At 34.8% G+C, this 20096-nt stretch overlaps 1 protein-coding gene across 1 annotated transcript in view; it reads left to right on the top strand.

Annotated features, from left to right (window-relative positions):
* The window catches only part of PLXDC2 (plexin domain containing 2), a 330127-nt gene extending 311475 nt beyond the window's left edge, over nt 1-18652 (top strand). Inside the window, exon 15 of the mRNA XM_039331379.1 lies at nt 17876-18652. Within this exon, the coding sequence (XP_039187313.1) occupies nt 17876-17913 (38 nt within the window). The 3' untranslated portion in view covers nt 17914-18652. The remainder of the gene's footprint in view (nt 1-17875) is intronic.
* The last annotated feature ends 1444 nt before the right edge of the window (nt 18653-20096 follow it).

The following is a 20096-nucleotide window of genomic DNA, read 5'->3' as shown; positions in this document are numbered from 1 at the left end:
GAGAACAACGAAAATAAATTGTGCATTGGAATTAGGATTTCTTTGTTCTGAATAAGGATTGAGAACTTTTATAAAATACTACAATTTCTCTCCAGTAGTTTTCTTTTCAGAGATAAAGGTAAAATTTATCCATTTTTATATAAAGGTACAACATCTAGTACATACACAAATTAAAACTTCCATATTTGCATTTCCGGATCTCCATTCTGTAGGCAGGCTGAAGCATTTACTTGAGAATAGATGTATCTAATTTGCAATTTGTACTTTTGGGAGCTGGGAAGCGAGCCATGATACCAAGGAATGTAAAGCTCCTTAATATGTATCCAGAAGAAAACCTAGAAAAAGAGAGAGTGATTATCAAAATTATCAAATTAAATAACAATATCAGTCTGTTATTATGGGCACAAGCTGGGGGAGTAGTTTTTGCTTTCCTGTTTTGTGAACTTTAACAATTGATAAGTTGTAATGATTGTAAGCTATCTAGAGTCACCTCTGGTAAATTGGGTAGTATATAAGATGAAGGAAGGAAGGAAGGAAGGAAGGAAGGAAGGAAGGAAGGAAGGAAGGAAGGAAGGAAGGAAGGAAGGAAGGAAGGAAGGAAGGAAGGAAGGAAGGAAGGAAGGAAGGAAGGAAGGAAGGAAGGAAGGAAGGAATGGAATGTATGGATGAATTCCCTCTAATAGGAAATGCAGATGGTAAAACAACAGAGCCAAAATTAATACGAAGAAACAAGAGACAGGTGTCTATGGAAAGTCTCCAAGAATGACTGAGTACAAAATACAATTATAAAAGTTTAGAATGGTACTCATTCAATAAAACTATATTATATTTATTGCATATAGACTTCATATTGAATAGAAAAAGAAAACCAAATAAGAAATGGGGAAAAGAGATGAAAGCTTCCTCTGCTTAGAAGATGGGAAAACAGAATGTTTTGTTCTGAATCCAGTTTTTAGCTAATAAAAGCAAAGATATAATCCTTTGCTTTTATTCATTTTATTTTGCTAAAGGACAAAAGAAAGTTGAATCATGATTTTCTATTACTCACTCTATTGGTTGTCATTACAAACCAATGAGCTAAATACTAAAGGAATTAAATAGAGTGTAAAAATGATAAAATTGCTGTATTTTTTCTTGAATTTGAAGAGATCTTCAAAGGCCAAGGAAGTAGAAAACATAAGAAATGAGATTTAAACCATGTTTATGTTTTGAACAAAGGTATTCAGTTCAATTTGCTTTAGAAGAACTAGCTGGCTGATAAGCCAAGTCTGAGTTTTTATTACTCTCTCCAAAGGACTGAGAAAAGTAACTAATGAAAAGAAAATGTGTCTAAAACAAAATTCAGATACATAATTAAGAGTTTCCAAAGTATTTCTGAATAGTCCAAATTGGAAGTAGAGAAAAAGAATGAATTTAATCTATTCCAACAGTAATGGTTGCTGTAACTTCTAATTTTGGAGTACATTTTGGATGAGTTTATTCTCATTGGTCAAATTATACTTTATATGAGAAACCTTTAGGTTTGTGGGCAAACTGCATTTTTATTGTACTAACTAAAAAAGCGGCAGAATAAATAAAAATAAAGCTCCTTAAATGTGCATGTAGAAACTGACAATTAGCTTATAATAGCTATTATTTCATACAACTTAAAAACAAAGGTTTTTAATCCCTGTTCACTTCTTTGGGGAAAAGTACAAAATCTATAGAACAAAATATTGCTGAGGATGAAATAGTCTGATACACATACCTGTGGCTAGAAAGGGAAGGGAGGTGCAGCTGTACTGGTTAGAGGATGGTTGTGGCAATACCATCCTTGAATCTAGGCAAGCGCAAGGCACAAAGGGACCAAGTATAATGATCTGTGAGAATGTCCTTGAAGGAGAAAAGGAGCCACAAATTAGGTAGATAAGAGGCAGTTTAGCCTACAGAAACAAGAAGGATAGAGTGAATATCTCAGAAAGGACTGTTGGGTCTTAAAAGGAGGAGGGGGGTGTTCTTTCAGGCTTGCAACTGTTTGAGGTAATCCAGACAAACCATGAGTACTAAAGCTACCTTCATTGTAAGTTTATAGTAATAGAATCTCGCAAGTCTGAAAATAATATTAAACTTTTATCTAACCATTGCTTAATCTGTGGCTTCTTATTCTCCTGCTTCTCAAGAATTTTCCCACAGAAAATTACACAGAGCTTGCATCATGATATCACAATGCTACTTCTATTATTCTAAAAAATGGCAAATTCTTTTGCATGCTACTGTATGATGTATCCAGTAAAAGTGAAGAAATAGTGTAATTCTACATATTATTTGACAACCTTCTCTGAAATCTGCATTACTTAAAGGGGGATTCTGAATATGCTATGCACACAGAACATGCTGGTCTAGGATTGGAACAAGGAGGTGCTTAATTTAAATCCTTAATTCAAAACAAAGTCTTCCTCCCCTACTTCTCCGCCAAAAGAAATATGCGTAGACATCCATTAACCATTGTTTCAGTATAAGAATAATGAGTTTTATCATAATCCCAGCAATTGGACACATGGCCTAAAAGGTCCAAAATTAGCAATATCAATAACATTTAGACTTATATACTGCTTCATAGTGCTTTATAGCCTTCTTTAAGTGGCTTACAGAGTCAGCATATTGCTCCCAACAATCTGGGTCCTCATTTTACCGACCTTGGAGGGATGGAAGGCTGGGTCAACCTTGAGCTGCTCAGAATCAAACTCCTGGAGTCAGCAGTGAGTTCACCTGCAGTACTGCATACTAATCACTGCACCACCACAACTCTTAAGAATGTATATATCCTTGCCTCATATAACTCCGAAGAAGAGTTTTAATGCAGCAGATGACAAATGCAGTTAGTAACAATAATTTATAACAAAAAAAATTATTGCATGTTTCTACTGTTTCTCCCAATCCATAAAGGCAATTAAGTCATATTGGCTAGGAAAATTTGAGGCTATATGTATGCTAAAAAGAAAAAAACATACACACATATTATATACAATCTCTTATATATGGAGCCAGATGACCTCTTTTTTGCATTATGATTATGGAGCTGCCCAAATCTTGCTATGAGCTGGGATCTCCCACCAAAATTTCTCTTCAGTCAGTTACAGCATTTCTCTCAGCTGCAAAGTTGTTTAATGAATTCATGAGTTGACATTAGGAAAATGTCTCTCTGCAAACCTCCCACAGGAATTTCTGAAGCTTGGCAATCAGTGTAAACACTGTTGACTTTTCCTGGAGGAAAAAAAATACATCTTAAGAAATAGCTGTGGATAAGTGTTGAAACATATGTGTTTCTGTCATGAAGTGAGAAAAATATGCTTGGACATTGCACTGAAAAGGAAGTATGATTATTTCACTCCCAATCCTTTCTTGTACACTGAAGTTAATGTTTTTGTCATTTCTCCTTCATTTTTGTTTCAGTACCTTTGAGTAGCAATTAAACTGTACTGCTAGTAAAATCACATCAATATAGGTTAGCAGCAGCCCTTGGATCTTTGGCAGATATCAAACTGATTCTCTGCAACTACAGAATTTGTTTTGGGAACTTCTACTGGAGGGATATTGATCTGCAGAGTTTTATTGGAACCTAATGCTAATTACGAGATTATAAAGTCTACCATAAAATGCCTATCGGGAAATCCAGCTTCACACTGTCTCAGAAAAAGACAAGATAACTTCTTAATTGCTTCTGTGCAGTCTCAGAAAACATTTAACCTCAAAAACCAGTGAGATGATGGAAACCAGCTATACTTCCCATCCACAGAATAGCAAGAAACCAGCTATACATTCCATGCACAGGAAGCTCAGAAAATTACAATGCTTAGACAGTTTCCTTTCCTGAAGATTAATTAATTGTCAACCATATCAGATATTATTTAATTAAAATTAATTTACACAGTTTATGTCTCTAGTGCTATATTGCAAATTACAATGGAAGTACAAATTTTGGAAAGGCCTAGGGCCACAAGAGGCACTGAAACCATAATACACACTTCTCTGAATTGCTCTTTGAACAAGCAAATGATGTTTAGCCTATGGCACTCCAGTTTATCATTAGAATAGACATTACTTTCACTAAACTCGGAGAGATTGAACAGTAAGACAGTAATTTATAAAATACCATATTTAATAACAAACTGAGTATGTTGCAAACCTGCACATTCTGGCCTGAATTGCTCAGTCATTATATTACATGGAGTGACTAACTCAAGTTGTTTTCAACAATTTCAATGAAGTTAACGTCCACATTGAGGTTAGATTCTCTGGATGTTGAAACTTCTGTTCTATTCCAATGTATACATGTTTACATAAAAGAGAAAAAGATGTAAAATAAATATGATACTTTACTATAGTTTCTACAGGTAGTTATTCATTGGTCAATGTGCATGGGGGAGTACCACTGGAGTGAATTCATAGCTTTTATCTAACTCAAAGCAGACTCACTTTGCAATTAATTTCAGATAGTTTATTTTAACTTACTGAATCTTTTGGACCATCTAGTACATGCTTCATATTGAGTTGATCAACACAACCTCTTAAGAAGGATTGTCCTTGAAGGTGCATAGAGCCACTGTCAAGGGTTCCACCTCTTCATTAGCTATTTTATTCAAATTCATTGTACTTATCCATGTCCTAATTTCTCCAGACACCAACCCAAGATAAAGAAAGATAATCAAAATATAATAGCAATAGGGATAGCACTTAGATTTATACACTACATAGTGCTTTATACCATAGCACTCTTTCAGCAGTTTACAAATGTCAGCGTATTGCCCAAAACAATCAGGGTCATTTTAATGACCTCAGAAGGATGGAAGATTGAATCAACCTTGAGCCAGTCAGGATTGAATTCCTGGCAGTGTGCAGAGTTAGCCTGCAATATTGCATTATAACCACTGCACCATCGCTATCTACAACAAGATAGCAAGACAGCAAGAAAGAAAAAGACAGACCTGGAAAAATAGGTAACTCGGTTTTATTCTAAAATTAGGTTTGCTCCTATTTTCAACTAATGTTTTAAACAGTGTGTTTCATTTAATCACTGTTCAAAAAGTGATTTTGTGCTTCAATCTAGGTCATCAATGATTTGTTTGTGAGTTATCTTTCATGTTCACGTCTTTAACTTTTACCTTCCTCGCTTTCAACGACATTTTTGCTCACAACAAATGCATTTTTTCCTATATTTTTCTCATTTTAAATATCTGAATACTCTCTCCTGGGAAAAAACTATTTGTAAAAAATAAAGTTTATATCAAGGTTGTAAAAAGCATGGTACAACGAAAGATTTCTGAAATCTATGGTTATCTTTTCTCTCATTATCATATAGGAGAGAGTGGATAAAATGATCACATCAAATGATACTTTCATTTTTACACATTAAAATCTCATCTATATTAAATATTCTTTAGCTATTGGTGTTCACATGTATAGATGCTAGTTAGGATATACTTGTTAATTCCAGGTTGCTGGGCATCCACCTGCAATTTTAATGGAAATGTTTGATATGTGTGTCAGTGCATTACAAGATGCTCCAAATTCAATCTTCTGCATGAAGCTCGCAGCATATATATTGTATCACTGTTAGCACTGGAATCATGATTATCTGTATATATTGTGCACTGTGCTCAACTAAACATATCCCAGATTATCCTGATTGTTAGCTTGTTCTTGTGCTGGCACTTAGCTTTACATTGTTTGTTACAGAAATGGAAGTAATATCAAATTAATCTGGAAACATGCTATATATTTTACAAAGCATAACAAATAACAATATCACATATTTATATGTAGGGTAGAATGTATATAGAGTCCTTTGAAGTTCTTCCCCTGTCAATATACTTTCTATTTCAGCTATGTTTTCAGTTGAGATATGAAATGGATAATTAATTGATTGAATACATTTTTATCTCCATTCATATCCTACGACTGGATAGACAACTACCAATTAAAAATAAAATGAAACCAGGATAAACAGTCAATTTTTGTTTTAAAAAAAGGAACATTGCCAAGAATATCCACAACCTCCCACAATCAAATCAACCATGAAAAGGTGTCACTGTCATCGCCGGGGCCCCAGGCTAGATGGCAAAGTTAAGTTTTCAATCTTTTGCAAAAGGACATGTAATTTCATGAGACCTATATTCCATGAAAGTGGGTGCCACAGCAGAAAAGGGTCTCTTCTTGAATCCTACCAGATGACAATCTAATGGAGAAGACCCGGAGCACTCCTGCTGGATCTAACAGAAAAGTAGATACCACTGGGGAAAGACAATTCTTTAACTAGCTTCAAGCTGCACCTTGAACTGCTCCTTGTAGCATTTATTTTATTCATTAAACAAATTTGTAAAATAGGTAACTCTGGGTAGTTTTCAGCATTTAAAAAATCCACCATACAATAAAAACCCATGGCAGCAAAACAAATCAGTAATTTGATTATTTGAATGACACTAATACTAATATTATAAAAGAATATATGTTTAGTAACCTGATGTGAACACATTCAGAGTTTTTAAAAATAATAATATAAATATTTGCTAAGGTCTTTATTAGAATTTTAACTACTTTAGCAATACTTTTCTAGTGTATTATTTATCTTAGAAAAGGAATTGTGTTTATTTATAATCCTATTTTTTTTTAATTTGGTGCAAGCTATAATTCCACATTTGTTCTCAGATTCATTTCTTGCAATACGTATAGATATCAAAAAGTTTAAGGTATTTTATGAATATGGAAATTATTCAAGACGAGTATTTTTCTGAATCTCTGCAATATACATTTAGCTATCATAAGTATTTATTTATATTTAGTTTGAATCCTAAAGTTATGTAGATAGTATGAGGAATACCATAAGAATTGCCTTTGATCAAATAATATTTACAGAGTATATATTGTGAATTCTTAAAACCTGCCAGTTTTTTCTCTTTGCCATCACTCTGCTGAATACCTAATCTTCACAGTATGTCCAAGTATATATACCCATGTTGTATGGCTGTAATATTATTATTATCCTCATCTTCTCTACTACCTCTTTTTTTGGTATCATTATTATGATTATTATTACTCTGTTGCTAATTACACTTAGCCAAATAAAGTATTCTGCTCTAATTCTAATTCTGTAGACAAGTTTATATTAGACTGATTTTGCAATGGAAAAAGTAATTAAAACAAAGTTTACTGTTATATCATTGTCAATTGTCAGATTCTGTTTTATCTCACTATTTGGGACAAGAAAGAATCTATTGTATTGGAAATGATACTGCCTTGTATTTGATAAATCAACATCAAGTTATAAACTTTTTTTGAATACTTTGATTGTTAGTTTATGTGTTTTAAGCCTCAGCAGAAGGCAGATAGCCAATTTGGTGCCGTCCAAGGCACCAGGCTTGGAATCAAGAGATTCTAATCCTACCTAACATAGAAATCCAGTTGGATGACCTTGGGCCAATTCCTCACTTTTCAGCCCTAAGCAGTAGGGAATTGCAAACCATTTCTGAAATCTTACCAAGAAAAAAAAAACAGTTTTGTAGTGTGCATTTTAACACTGCTTCTTCCATCTTGACAATTTTAACACTTCTATATTGCATGCTACTGCCTGAAAGTTCAACGTAATCAGAGTCTTAACCATTGATTCTCCTCTGTCTCTTTTACCTAACTTCCAGCTCTCTTAAGTTATTCTAACAGTCCCACCTGGCTTTTAAAAGATTAGAATGCTATTTTTTAAAAATGAAAAGCTAAGCAGCAATCACCAGAGTCATCTTTATTTCTAAGCAAGTTTTCAGAAGTTCCCCTAAGGCAGGGGTGTCAAACTGCTGGCCCACGGGCCAGTTGCATCATGTGAAGGCCACATCCACCCCAGCTCCAGCAATGGGAAAAAAGTTGTGATACGTCGCAACATGTCACATGACGCGGCGAGTTTGACACCTGTGCCCTAAGGCATTCTTAAAAATGGTTACATCCCAGTATTTGTTTGGAAAAGTTCCCACCTCTTCATTACATATCAAAAAGTAAACTGGATGCTGGGGGAATTATAGAGACCATCCTGACCAGTTTTGTTTCTGCCAAATAATTACTTGCAAGGCAGTGGTGAGATTCAGCCAGTTTGTACCACTTCGGCAGAACCGGTAGCTAATTTTTTGTTTCCCAGGCCCAAAATGGACTTCTGGAAGCGGCATCTACACAGAGAACCAGTTGTTCACATATTTGAATTCCACCACTGTTGCAAGGATTCAATAGCTATAATTTTATAAATGAGCAAGACACTCAGGCATGGCAGCCATTTTGAAATTGGATCCATGAAACTTTCCGAATATGCCTGGTAGTATTAGAAATACCTGTACTATTGCATGCTAGGTTTTTTCTATGTTTATAGTTTATATTGTACTTTAAATGATATTCTGTCTTGTTATAAGTTATCCTGAGAACTTTGTTAAAGGGAAAACTATAGATTCTGCATAATCCATAAAATGGAATATATAATAGAGCCAGGAAAAAAAACTGGTTCAAATTAGTAAGATTTGCCATGAGAACCAAGAAAAATAACTTGGGTGCTAAGGACTTACTTGCACACTCTACTCTGGAAATAGTCAACCAGAAGAAATAAGATCATCAAAAATGCTATGAAAAACAGGAAAATTAAAATATTATAGGAGATCATGGAAACGATAATAAGAGAGAAAAGTAGAATTTGAAGGAAATCAGAATTGGGAAAAATTGTCCCAAAACATAGACTGGAGAGAAATGGAATCCAGAATTAGAAATAGATATAAAATCTATGGATCTGAAGTAAAAGGGAAATGGCCCAATCACCCACATACCCACAAGGAGGAGGAAGAAGAAGAAAAGCAGAAAATTAGCTTGAAGACGATGGCTAGGAAAAAAAGATAATTGAGAGAAAGCTTGATGTTTTTTTTCTGGTAACCCTATATTCTCTGGCACACTTCCTTGCATGTTCAAAGAGAGGGAGCCACAGGCAGAGATGCTAAAGACTTGGCTAGCTTGGCAGCTCAGTCAGTCTGGATCTGAGAAGCTGGATGGAATTCACCAGGGAAAGACTTGTTCAGTGAATTGTGACTTTCAAAGCCATGCAGATTTAGATGGACCTAAATGAAGGAGGTCCAAAAGGGATAAAGGAGCCATGAGGATGGTGAGATAAACTGATGCATGATATTTTTATTACTGAGTTACTTGTACATATTTTTCCCTTTTAAAAGACAAGGTATCTTTTATCTCATGCATTCCTTCATCTAATTTCAAAATCCTTCTTCAAGTTCAGATCTTAGGCAAATGTGGCCTAAATCACCTTTCCTTATATTAAACAAAATGAAAATTTGATTCTGCTCAAGAACATTTGGACTTCCAAAAAAATTCTCATATGACTGAAAATGTCAAGGAATAATTGAGAACTGCTCCTTATCTCAAGATGCAGCTGGCTTCCTATCTGAGATGCCAGAACTTGACAGGCCTCAAGAGAAAGCTACAAGTAGAATCTCAGAGCTGCTCTTTTGAGAAAGAAAGAAACGGGCCAGATTTATTCATTTTATTATTTTATTAGTTTTATTCTGTTGAATTGGAATCAGACTGAGAAAAGAGCTTCACCTATGAATTGTTTTGACATTTTGTATTCCTATATGTGTTATTTATGTCATGAGTCGTTGAAACTTGACTTACCACAGTATTTGATTTATAATACTGCTTGGTTTTATCTCATTATTTAATTTGATTCAAATCTTAAACAGAAGCAGAACTGTGACCTTCATTAACAGGAACTAGAAATCTGCATCTTCAGACAAACAATGAGAAACACCATTTTCTTTTCAATCTTTCAGGAAAAAGGGAGGGCCATTATCAGAGTGGTCCCATGATGTATGTGCATGCTTGAGAGACTTAGAGCCTCTTAATAATTTTCTCTTTTGTGTTCGGAAATGGAGGAAATGGGGTACAAAATTCTCAATGGTTGGATTCTCTTCATGTATTGCTACAGTATAATACTTCATAACAATGACAATTGCTATAAAGCTCCCTTGCCCTAGAATGATTGAGTAGGCAGCAAAGCCTAGGAGTGAATGGGTTACAAACAGAGCAGTTAACTCTTCTGCTGCATTTACTACATTCAGAATGCTCTCAAGTTTTGCTCATTTCACTGTGCTGGACCTATAGCTTGCTTCAGGCTCACCACGTAATTAGAATGTGGCCTCCAATACATAAATCCTGGAGGCAGTAAAGCCATGTGTTAAAAAAAAAGGCAATATCCCATCTAGATTTCTTTTAAAATGCTCTGAATCCGAAGATTGCAGCTGGGTAGAAATTATTTCTCAGTGGTTATCACCAATCCAGTGAAATTAATCTGTATTATTAAAATAGCAATATTATATTAAACGATAGATAATGCATGGTTACATAATAATCAAGTTAATATGGTTCTTGGAACATGGATCATTGGATGTTTCTTTGTCCATGTATACCATGGACAAAAGAAAGTGGACTGTATGAATTCCATAAAATCACTGTATAGGTAGTTCTTGAGTTACAACCACACTTGAGCCCAAAATGTATGTTACTAAGTGAAACATTTGTTGAGTTTTGTGCCATTTTACAAATTTTCTTGCCACAGTTAAGTGAATCATTGCATTTGCTAAGTTAGTAACACAGTTGTTAAGTGAATCTGGATTTCCCATTGTCTTGCTTATCAGAAAGTTGCAAAAGCTGATCATATTATCTCAGGACATTGCAACTATCTTAAATATGAACCATCTTAATTTTGATCACATGACCATGGGAATGATCCAATGGTCATAAGTATGAAAAATGGCCATAAGTCATTTTTTTCAGTGCTGTTGTAACTTTGAACAGTCACTAAATGAACTCTTGTAAGTCGAGGACTACCTGTACTCAGTCTGTTATTCAAGCTGCATCCCCACACTGTCTGTAATCCATCATCTAGGGCAGTGATGGTGAACCTTTTAGAGACCGAGTGCCCAACCCCCCACACACACCCCTGTCCCTGCTCCACCCTGCCCACTGGTCCACCCACCACTTCCACAGCCCACCACAGATCACTCAGGCAGCCCAGCAGTGCCATGGTGGCCACGCCCTCCGCCCATGCCCCGCAGCATCATCTTGTCCCCACTGCCAGAATCTTGTCCCCACTGCCCGGCAACCATGTCCTTGGCTGTGCTGCTTCGTGTGGGCTGCGCTCAGGGGCTAATCTCCAGGGGGAGTGCTGGTGAGGGGTGTGTGGGAGGAGGCAGGGCTGGGGAGACAGTGCGTGTGCCCACAGAAATGGCTCCAAGTGTAGTCTCTGGCACCCGTGCCATAGGTTCACACCACTGATCTAGGGAGTCCTGTATAAGATGTTATATTATTTATTTGTTTATTTACATTTATTAATTCTAATGGGTAACATATGCAAAGCATGCTAAAATACATGAATTTATCTCTGTTATATTGCAAAACTAGTTAGGCTGAAATGAAAATCCATGAAATCTTTACTTATTCCCTAGGCCTAGGTAATAACTCTTTGCTCTGGAAAATGCAAGAAAAATGTCTTGCTAGGCAAAACCTTAATTTTTTAGATTTGCACAAAAAAGTGAGACATTGTAGAAGAGAATTAAGTTCCCATAAGAGGAATAAATCATATGTAAGCAATGGCCACAACACAGAGATACACAGTTCTGATCAGTCATTTTAAACACCTTTGGATGTTAGCTTACAGATGTTTCATTACAAAATTAGATAACATCATCAGTGCTGCCATCTAAATATCTGCACGCAAACAATCAAACTTCACAGTTCAATCCAGAACTACAGATATTCTTTATGGGTGTCTTCTGTGATCACTTGAATTTCTCACACCCAGGTTTATGTGTATCATATTTAAAATACTGTCTCTGGTGATAAACGTTGAAGGCATGATAAAACAGGGTATCCCTAGAAGGTCTTTTCCCGAGCAAGAAAACAAGCTCAGACTTTCTATAATGTGATATTTATTCACCATATCAAGGGAGGTGGCAGTCTTAACACATACTCTTCAACTTCCATGTAGGAAATTATTTATGTTGGTGAAAATTAAACCATTTTAAAAAAAAAGAAAATCTGTGACAATCCTAAGGCAATTTAGATTGCAGTGCTATGAGCCTGTTTCATAAGTCATTGGGGTATTTCATTTCCCCCTGTATGTCAGAGATGAAAGAGGTTGGGTCATGTGGCATCCAGAAAGGATGCCACATCCTTTCTGGATATGTATCTACTCTTGGTCTTGTTCCAATCTGTCCTTGTACGTCATCTATCCCAGGCCTGATATGTTCTTCTTGTTATTTTCAATGAGGATTGTTCAATTTAAACAGAAGGAAAGGGGGAGTGTCCACTTCTCCCTTGTATTGTCATCTGCAAGGGGCTACAAAAGTCTGTGAAGCTCCAACATTTGCACTTTCCAAGCAACAGAGATTATTGTTACTAAAAAGTTACTAAGAAAATTGTAAAAATTGTAAGATTGTAAAAAAAATTTTATAACAATCTTTTGGCTCCAGCAGATTGCCACAGGGCATTCTTTCAAACAGGTACACTTTTGTTGCATTTTTAAATTTATTTTTATTTTTTTAACTTTTTTTACTTTGTACTACACTGCCTAAAGTTGTAAGGCTGAAGTTGTTAATAATAAAATAAATATATCCCATGGACACAATGAACTGTTGTACTTCCCTGTCAATTATAGAACCTAGGCTTACAATTAAACTATAAAACTTAGCTGCTTCTATAATTTGAGTGCAAAGTTTATACCAAGTTAAAAGATATGATACAATCTTTTGATACAAAAATCCAGGTGCACATCTCTTTTCTACTTCTATCTACTTTATCCTGCTGCATAAAAATGCAGGATCCAAAAATGCAAATTTTGAAAAAAGATCTTGCTAATTCACATAATGATCCTGCATTCTGAAAAATATGTAAGGTTCAATTTGCACAGCTGAAAAAAATAGATAATGAATCAAAGGTAGATAATGTCTCCATGATATTTGATAGTTTTATTCATTGTTTCGTGTAATGTTCTGTTGCTATAATCTGCTTTGAAATCATATTGTATCTTGAATTTTAAGTACCTGTTTCAAATTTCATCTTTCATTGCTTATCATAAATGAACAATTGATGTATGTTCTTTCTTTATTGCAGAAAGGGAATACATGTCATTAAAAATAAAAGCGAAGTAAAGCATTTACTTTTGAAACTTCTTGCTATCCAAAAGAAAAATGCTATGGTACATTTTGCAATCTTGTTCTAAAAAGTGTTGTTTTATGTTCTTATTATGAATTCTCAACTTCAACTATTTGTCATTTGCCTTTTCTGTAATTTGAATGTGCATCTTTATTTTACTTCAAAAATAACCAATTACAGTTATTTTACATTTGGGCCATTTTAGGAAATGGCAGTTCAGATCAGAATCAAATAGTTATGATATTATAATTCTTGATCTCATCAGTTAAACACTATCCCTGATGAGATTCAGAAAGCAGATTTTGTAATGATTCACCATCCCATGAAACTTTATTTAGTGTCTCCTTAACACCTGACTGTACCCCCAAGCTTGAGTTAGAATGGATGGTGTATTTGTGTTGAATGTTTCAGTTCTACTGATTGTTGTGTGATTGTTTTAATCATACAATCTGTGATTTTATTGCTTTTTATTGTTGCATCCCTTATGCTATCCAGAGTTCTAGAATTTGGGGTGACTTTTAAATCTAATAAATAAATATCAAAGAATTGTTACTACAGATAAAATGCTCATTTCTTAGTTTATATGAAAATATAATTTTTTCTTTGTCCTCTGTATTTTGGTAGATGGACTTCCAGCTTATAGTTTGCCTTCTCCATGTGTGAGGAATGTAGAAATGCTCCAGTAACACTGCTCGACTTTTAATTTTTCAATATTGATGTGGGAGTACTGAAGAATCTGTTGAGTTCAGGGAAGTTCTGCAGTAAAAAAACTAGAGATGCTGAGAAACAACTTATTTTAGACATCCTGAGGGGAACCAAAGAATTCTGCCTTGGTCTTGAGAAAACCTGTTTTGGGATGTACAGAGTCCCCAGCTTCATTCTGAAAATGAATTTATGTGTCATTTTCTAAAAGATGAATGAGAAGAGGCAGAATAAAGAAGATTCACTAAGAATGAGAAAAATCACACAGAAATTTCTTTATTGGAAATGAGAAAATTGTTCGCAAGTGAACTAATAAATTACAACAGAAATTTGAACTGAATTTCAATAATTCAGAGAAAAACCTAATTATGCTGATTTAACAAACATGCCAAGATTTGGAAGTTAAAGTTGACTCTAAGACTTTAATTTCAAAATTATCTTCAGAAGAAATTCAAATGGCAGTATTAAGTCCTGGAAGTCTTGAGTGCAAATAATGGAAACAAAATTGTATAGAAATTATTCAAAGTTAAGGGTTCAAAAGGATATCAGAAAATTTTGGGACAGATGATTTATAGAAATAGAAAAAAACTAGATGAAGAATATCTAGTTAAAGCTGAAGATGAATTATTAATGTTCTAAGGAATTAAGACTGGCTAATGTGTTGGTTTAAAATTATTGTATGCACATACCTGAGAGCCATTTAATATCTAGGAGAAGAATTTACTTCTAAAAGGTTTTACAGCAGTAAATTATGTTTCTACCCCCTTTCGTAGCCTCATATAGTCTTGGTGCTATTGTTGTCATGTTCAGACGTAAATTTAATTTGTTCATGTCATAGTCAAGATGAGTAGAATATTAGGCCAAATTATGTAAAGGATAAAACCTGGTCTATGTTATTATTGCTTATCTGTCATTGACAATATCTTTAAGAGAAAAAATTGATTTTGGGTTTGGAATAATTTATTGTGAGCCTGTTTTCCATACAGAAATCTCATGTAGTTAATAGACCAATAGGTCCAATCTAAGATTTAAAAAAAAACTTGCCTTGTTAGTAGCATATAGAAGATTGGGTGTCTTTGATGGCCCTTGAATTCACATAGATATAAAAAAGAAAAGGGGCCAGAATACAGTCCTGTTCCACTCCTTTTTGAGTAGATGGAAGTTAGCAGCTACCGAAGTAATCGTTGCTCACAGTAGCACATGTTCAACATTTTATGAACTGTTGAAGAGTATAAGTTCCCAGGCCATGATATAGCATATCAATGTCTAAGCAGTGGAGGTTAAGTTATTAAGTGATGAATATTTACCATGGGATATTCAATGAAGTCATCTTCAAAGCTGTGACTGGTGTCAGTTTATCTCAAGTGGGAATTCATGAGGACAATTGATTACATGAAGAATAAACACTAATTTTTAGCAGAGTTTCTAAAGTTGATTTAGATTGATCAATGAAACAGGATGGGGGTATAAGAAGAAAAAGAGATCTTTTGGGGCAGAATAATGAGTCATAATTAGTTGATTAGTAATCCCAAGAAGTTTGGGCTGCTGCAGAAATTGACAATACCTTAATTAGTTACATACTGAACATGCCAGCATTTGTCAACATCCAACCACAAAACACACAAACTTCTCATGAAATTTTTAGAAGCTGTAGAGACCATGTAAGAATAGAGTTTGCTGTCTTGAGACCTTTGGAGCCTCTGAAAATCATGTAAGAAAGAGGAATACTTTCATGCAATTTTCAGAGCCTGTAGAAAAGCATTCTCCAAAGCCATTTCAAAATGAAGGTTTTATGTGATCCAGAGCAGCCTCAGGTGGACTGCAGGAACTGTGAATAGAAAGAGAAAGGTCCCTGGAACCCTTGGGGATGACAAAAGGCAGGCTTTTGAATGCCAGCAGAGGTGTTATGGTTGAAGTCAAGGCCTAGGCCCAGGACTAGCATTGCTGTCAGTTGTGGCTGTTCAGGATGGTCTAAAAGCGAGGAAGATAGAGAATTGTTTCTCTTTTGTTTGTGAGACAGAAACATGGCAGCTGTTAGGCATTTTCCAAATTTTTGACATAGCAAGCACAAAAGACACTGCTCTAGCATATGTGATTGAAAAACCTCCATTGCCGTCCCATTTCTCCTCTTTTCCAATTGTCTGTGTCCTTCTTAATATTCTGGTTATCCTAGTCTGATAACCTTGTCTTTAATTGATGGAGATATTGTGCCTTTAGGGTCTGGCCATTTTTGTATTCGATTTAATTGGCATGTGATAAATAAAACTGAAATCTTAATTTAAGTGCAATAAGGAGCAAGAGGGTTTGCTATCATTTTGATCAACTTCATTGTCTGTAAAGGCCATGAATTTTGGATATCGAATATCCTTGACTGTTCATCTTTAATCATTGTGTTGTAATAGTTAATCAATTAATCCTAGTACCTTTCTGCATATCAAATGCAGCACTCTGTTCAAAATTTGGAAAGGTTGCCCTATAATCTAGGGCCTGCAAATGTCAACTGTGTTTGACTCAAGCTTCACTTTTCTAGCAATTTCTTGACTTCTGCCTTCCTTTTTGATAAGGTTTTCTCTTTCTGGAAAACCAGAATTCAGAATGAACTATTTCAGCACCACCTGGGAATGGGAGTAACACATAGTCCTCTAAATAAAGCAGGGTGAATTAGGTAATCAATAATGACAGAGCAGGAACAGTAAACCTTTCATATTAGCAAATTACATATCCAACATTATTTGCCCAATCCAATATAGCAGGCTGCTATACAGCACTATAGCATACTGGCTAGGAAATTCTGGGAGCTGAAGTCTACAAGACTTTGGCTTTGGCTTTAAGTAGCAAAAGTTAAGAAACATTGCACTTATAGAGATTTTTCATTATCTCTTACCCTCTGGAATGCTGGAGGGAGGTATAACAATGCTCCTTTCACAGAGTGAAGCTGAACCTGTGATCTGGAGGAACCTGAGAGCTTGCCCATGAATTCTACATTAACTTGCATCCTCTCCTGTTAACTCTGCATGCTAGTAGAAATTCCGCTGTTCTGGGAATAATCTCATACACTTTGTTCTGTCAGATGGGAATCCTAATAATTTCAGAAGACTCACAACATTTTTTTTAACTGCCATTGCTCTATACAAGAAAATACTTTCCTAGTGTTAGAGCCTCACAAATATGCATAAAATGCCTTCAATACTGTTTCTATATTTCCTTATATTTTCCTTGCCACTAATCTGTCATCTCTCTCATCTATCTATCTATCTATCTATCTATCTATCTATCTATCTATCTATCTATCTATCTATCTATCTACCTACCTACCTACCTATCTACCTATCTATCTATCATCTATCATTTAACACAGTGAAGTATGTATACTATACATGGAGCTACTGACATACATACACACTTTAATATCTCTGTTTATTCACAAATTAGTTTTATAATTAATCAGGTGGTTTTACACATCTGGATTTTTGGGTATTTAGTATTTTTTTTACTATTTATAGTGTTTGAAATAACAAAAATCTGAAGAATTTTATTTACTTTTCTAATCTGTTAGAAAATGCTGTAATTAGTCATTGCTCTTTCAACTACAAAGAGATAGAAATATCCTCTACAGAAATAAATAGTTTTTTTTTCTCACAGAATTTATTTAAAAATAGATATGTGCTGAATTGGATAGTAATTCATTACTGTTTAAACTAAAAGAGTGGATTTTACAGCATTTACTATACAGAGCATAACCTGATAATTGTAAAATAGAATAGACAAACCACTGGCTCAAAAAGATGGAGTCTTAATGGCACATTATACTACAAGAATATATTAACTTGAAGTGCCAATCTGAGTTAATAAGCTTCTACAAAAGTAATTCAACTTCTGATGCTTCTTTATTCATATTATGGGTATCTAATAAAATATTTATAAGAGAATTATTTATTTTCTTGTCACTGAATAGAAAGAAAACCACACAAAAGCAGAAAACTATACTGTTGAATGATTTGAAGAAATTGCAATCAAGATACAAGGAAAATCCAAAGTTGGCTACAAAACAAAATATTTGTAATCAACTAGATCTTTTGGAGAGAGATGAGACTTAAAAGAAGATGAATGTTAGGCAAGGGTATTTCAAGCAAAGTAACAAAATAAATTGTCTATCAACTGAAAAAAGAACAAAATAAAAGAACTATCACATTAGTTTGATATTTGCTACATACTATTCTCATCTATGGACAGCAAACACCGAGTCTTGAGAAGATTACACAATATCTGGACGCAACACAGCCTGCAAAATATACACATCAGCAAAAGAAATCTCTCAACATTCTAACAAAAACAATAGAGAAAGTAAAACTGAATAAAGGAAAGATAATATCATGTATTTTAATGTAACTGATAACATCAATTAGAAAAAAATCAAGAAAACAGCCATGAATTTTTCTTCATGCAAAGAAAGCTTTTGATAATTTGGAATGGCCTTTTATACTCAAACCTCTGAGAAACATGAATTATAGTTCCAATTTTCTCTCATGGATATAGAATATTTATTCTGAACAAGATGTCATAATAGCTGTATATGAATTTCAGTTACAAACATCATTATGAAAGGGCAAGACAAGGTTGACACACATCTTTTCTATTTTTATTGGTGTTAAACATTTGAAAAGGTACAGCAACAGAGTAGGATATCAGAAACCAAAAAAAGAGCATAAATAAAAATTGCATATTAAAAATATGGTACTTGCAGTTACTCATTTAATCTGAGAATATAAGTTAAACATAATCAGAAACATCTTTCTGGTTTTGATTTTAAAATAAGCCAAATAACCATCCAATATTTTCATCAGAACAATTTTGGAAAGAAATATTATAGTAAGTTAGAAAAACAATTCTACAGTAACAGAGTCAGTGTAGCATAGCATCAATCCAATTTTGGAAAGAAATATTATAGTAAGTTAGAAAGACAATTCTACAGTAATAGTATAACAGAGTTAAAGGTCTTTTAGTCCAACCCCATGCTCAAGCAGGAGACCCTATACCATTCAGGACAAATGACTGTCCAATCTTTTCTAACAAACTTCCAGTGATAGAGCACCTACAATTTCTGAAGGCAAGCCATTCCACTGATTAATTCTCATTATCAGGCAATTTCTCCTTAGTTCTAGGCTGGATCTATCTTTAATGATATTCTATCTGTTGCTTCTTGTTCTGCCGTCAGATGCTTTAGAAATTTGGTTGAACTTCTCCTCTCTGTGGCAGCACCTTACATATTAGAAGATTGCTACCAAGTCATCCTTAGTCTTTCTCTTTACTAGACTAAACATACCAGTTCCTGAGGGGTTCTTGGTGTTCTCTAAGTTTAGACTAGCACTGATGATGTTGCCTAGCTTGGATAATGAAACATCTACAAGAAAACAAGCAAGTTTGGAGAGCACCAAGGATTTCTCATTTCAACCTTGAATTACAAATATTTCCTTTATTGATACCAGTTCTTGCAATCATTCATTGTATGTTTTATTCAGAAAAATCAAAGATACAAGTACAGATTGGGTAATACCTGGCTTAAAAACAGTCCTAGTGGATGATCACTTAACCATGAGCCAGTAGTGTGCAGCAGCAGCCAAAAAAGCTAATACAATCCTAGGTTGTATAAACAGAGGCATAGAATCAACATCACGCAAGGTATTAGTACCACTTTATAAAACTCTAGTAAGACCACACCTGGAATACTGAAGCCAATTTTGGTCACCATATCACAAAAACGCTGTTGAGAATTTGGAAAAAATTCAGAGAAGAGCAATTAAGATTATGAAAAGGCCTGGAGACTAAAACATATGAAGAATAGTTGCAGGACTTGGGTTTGACTAGTCTAAAGAAGAGAAGAAATAGGGGTGACATGATAGCAGTATTCCAGTATTTGAGGGGCTTCCACAAAGAAGGGGGTCACGTTATTCACCAACACACCAGAGGACAGGACAAGAAACAATGGTTGGAAACTGGGATTAAGGAGAAACTTCCTGGCAGTGAGGACAATTAACCAGTGGAATAGCTTGCCTCCAGAAATCGTGGGCACTCCATTACTGGAGATTTTTAAGAATAGACTAGACAGTCACGTGTCTGAGATTGTATAGGTTCTTCTCCTTGAGCAGGGGTTGGACTAGAAGACCTCCAAATTTATT

This window comes from Crotalus tigris, unplaced genomic scaffold (genome assembly GCF_016545835.1).
Source record: "Crotalus tigris isolate CLP2741 ecotype Arizona unplaced genomic scaffold, ASM1654583v1 scf7180000024437.13266115, whole genome shotgun sequence".
NCBI lineage: Eukaryota > Metazoa > Chordata > Lepidosauria > Squamata > Viperidae > Crotalus > Crotalus tigris.
The sequence above is the reverse complement of the archived record's forward strand: the minus strand, read 5'-3'. Positions and strand labels throughout refer to the sequence as shown.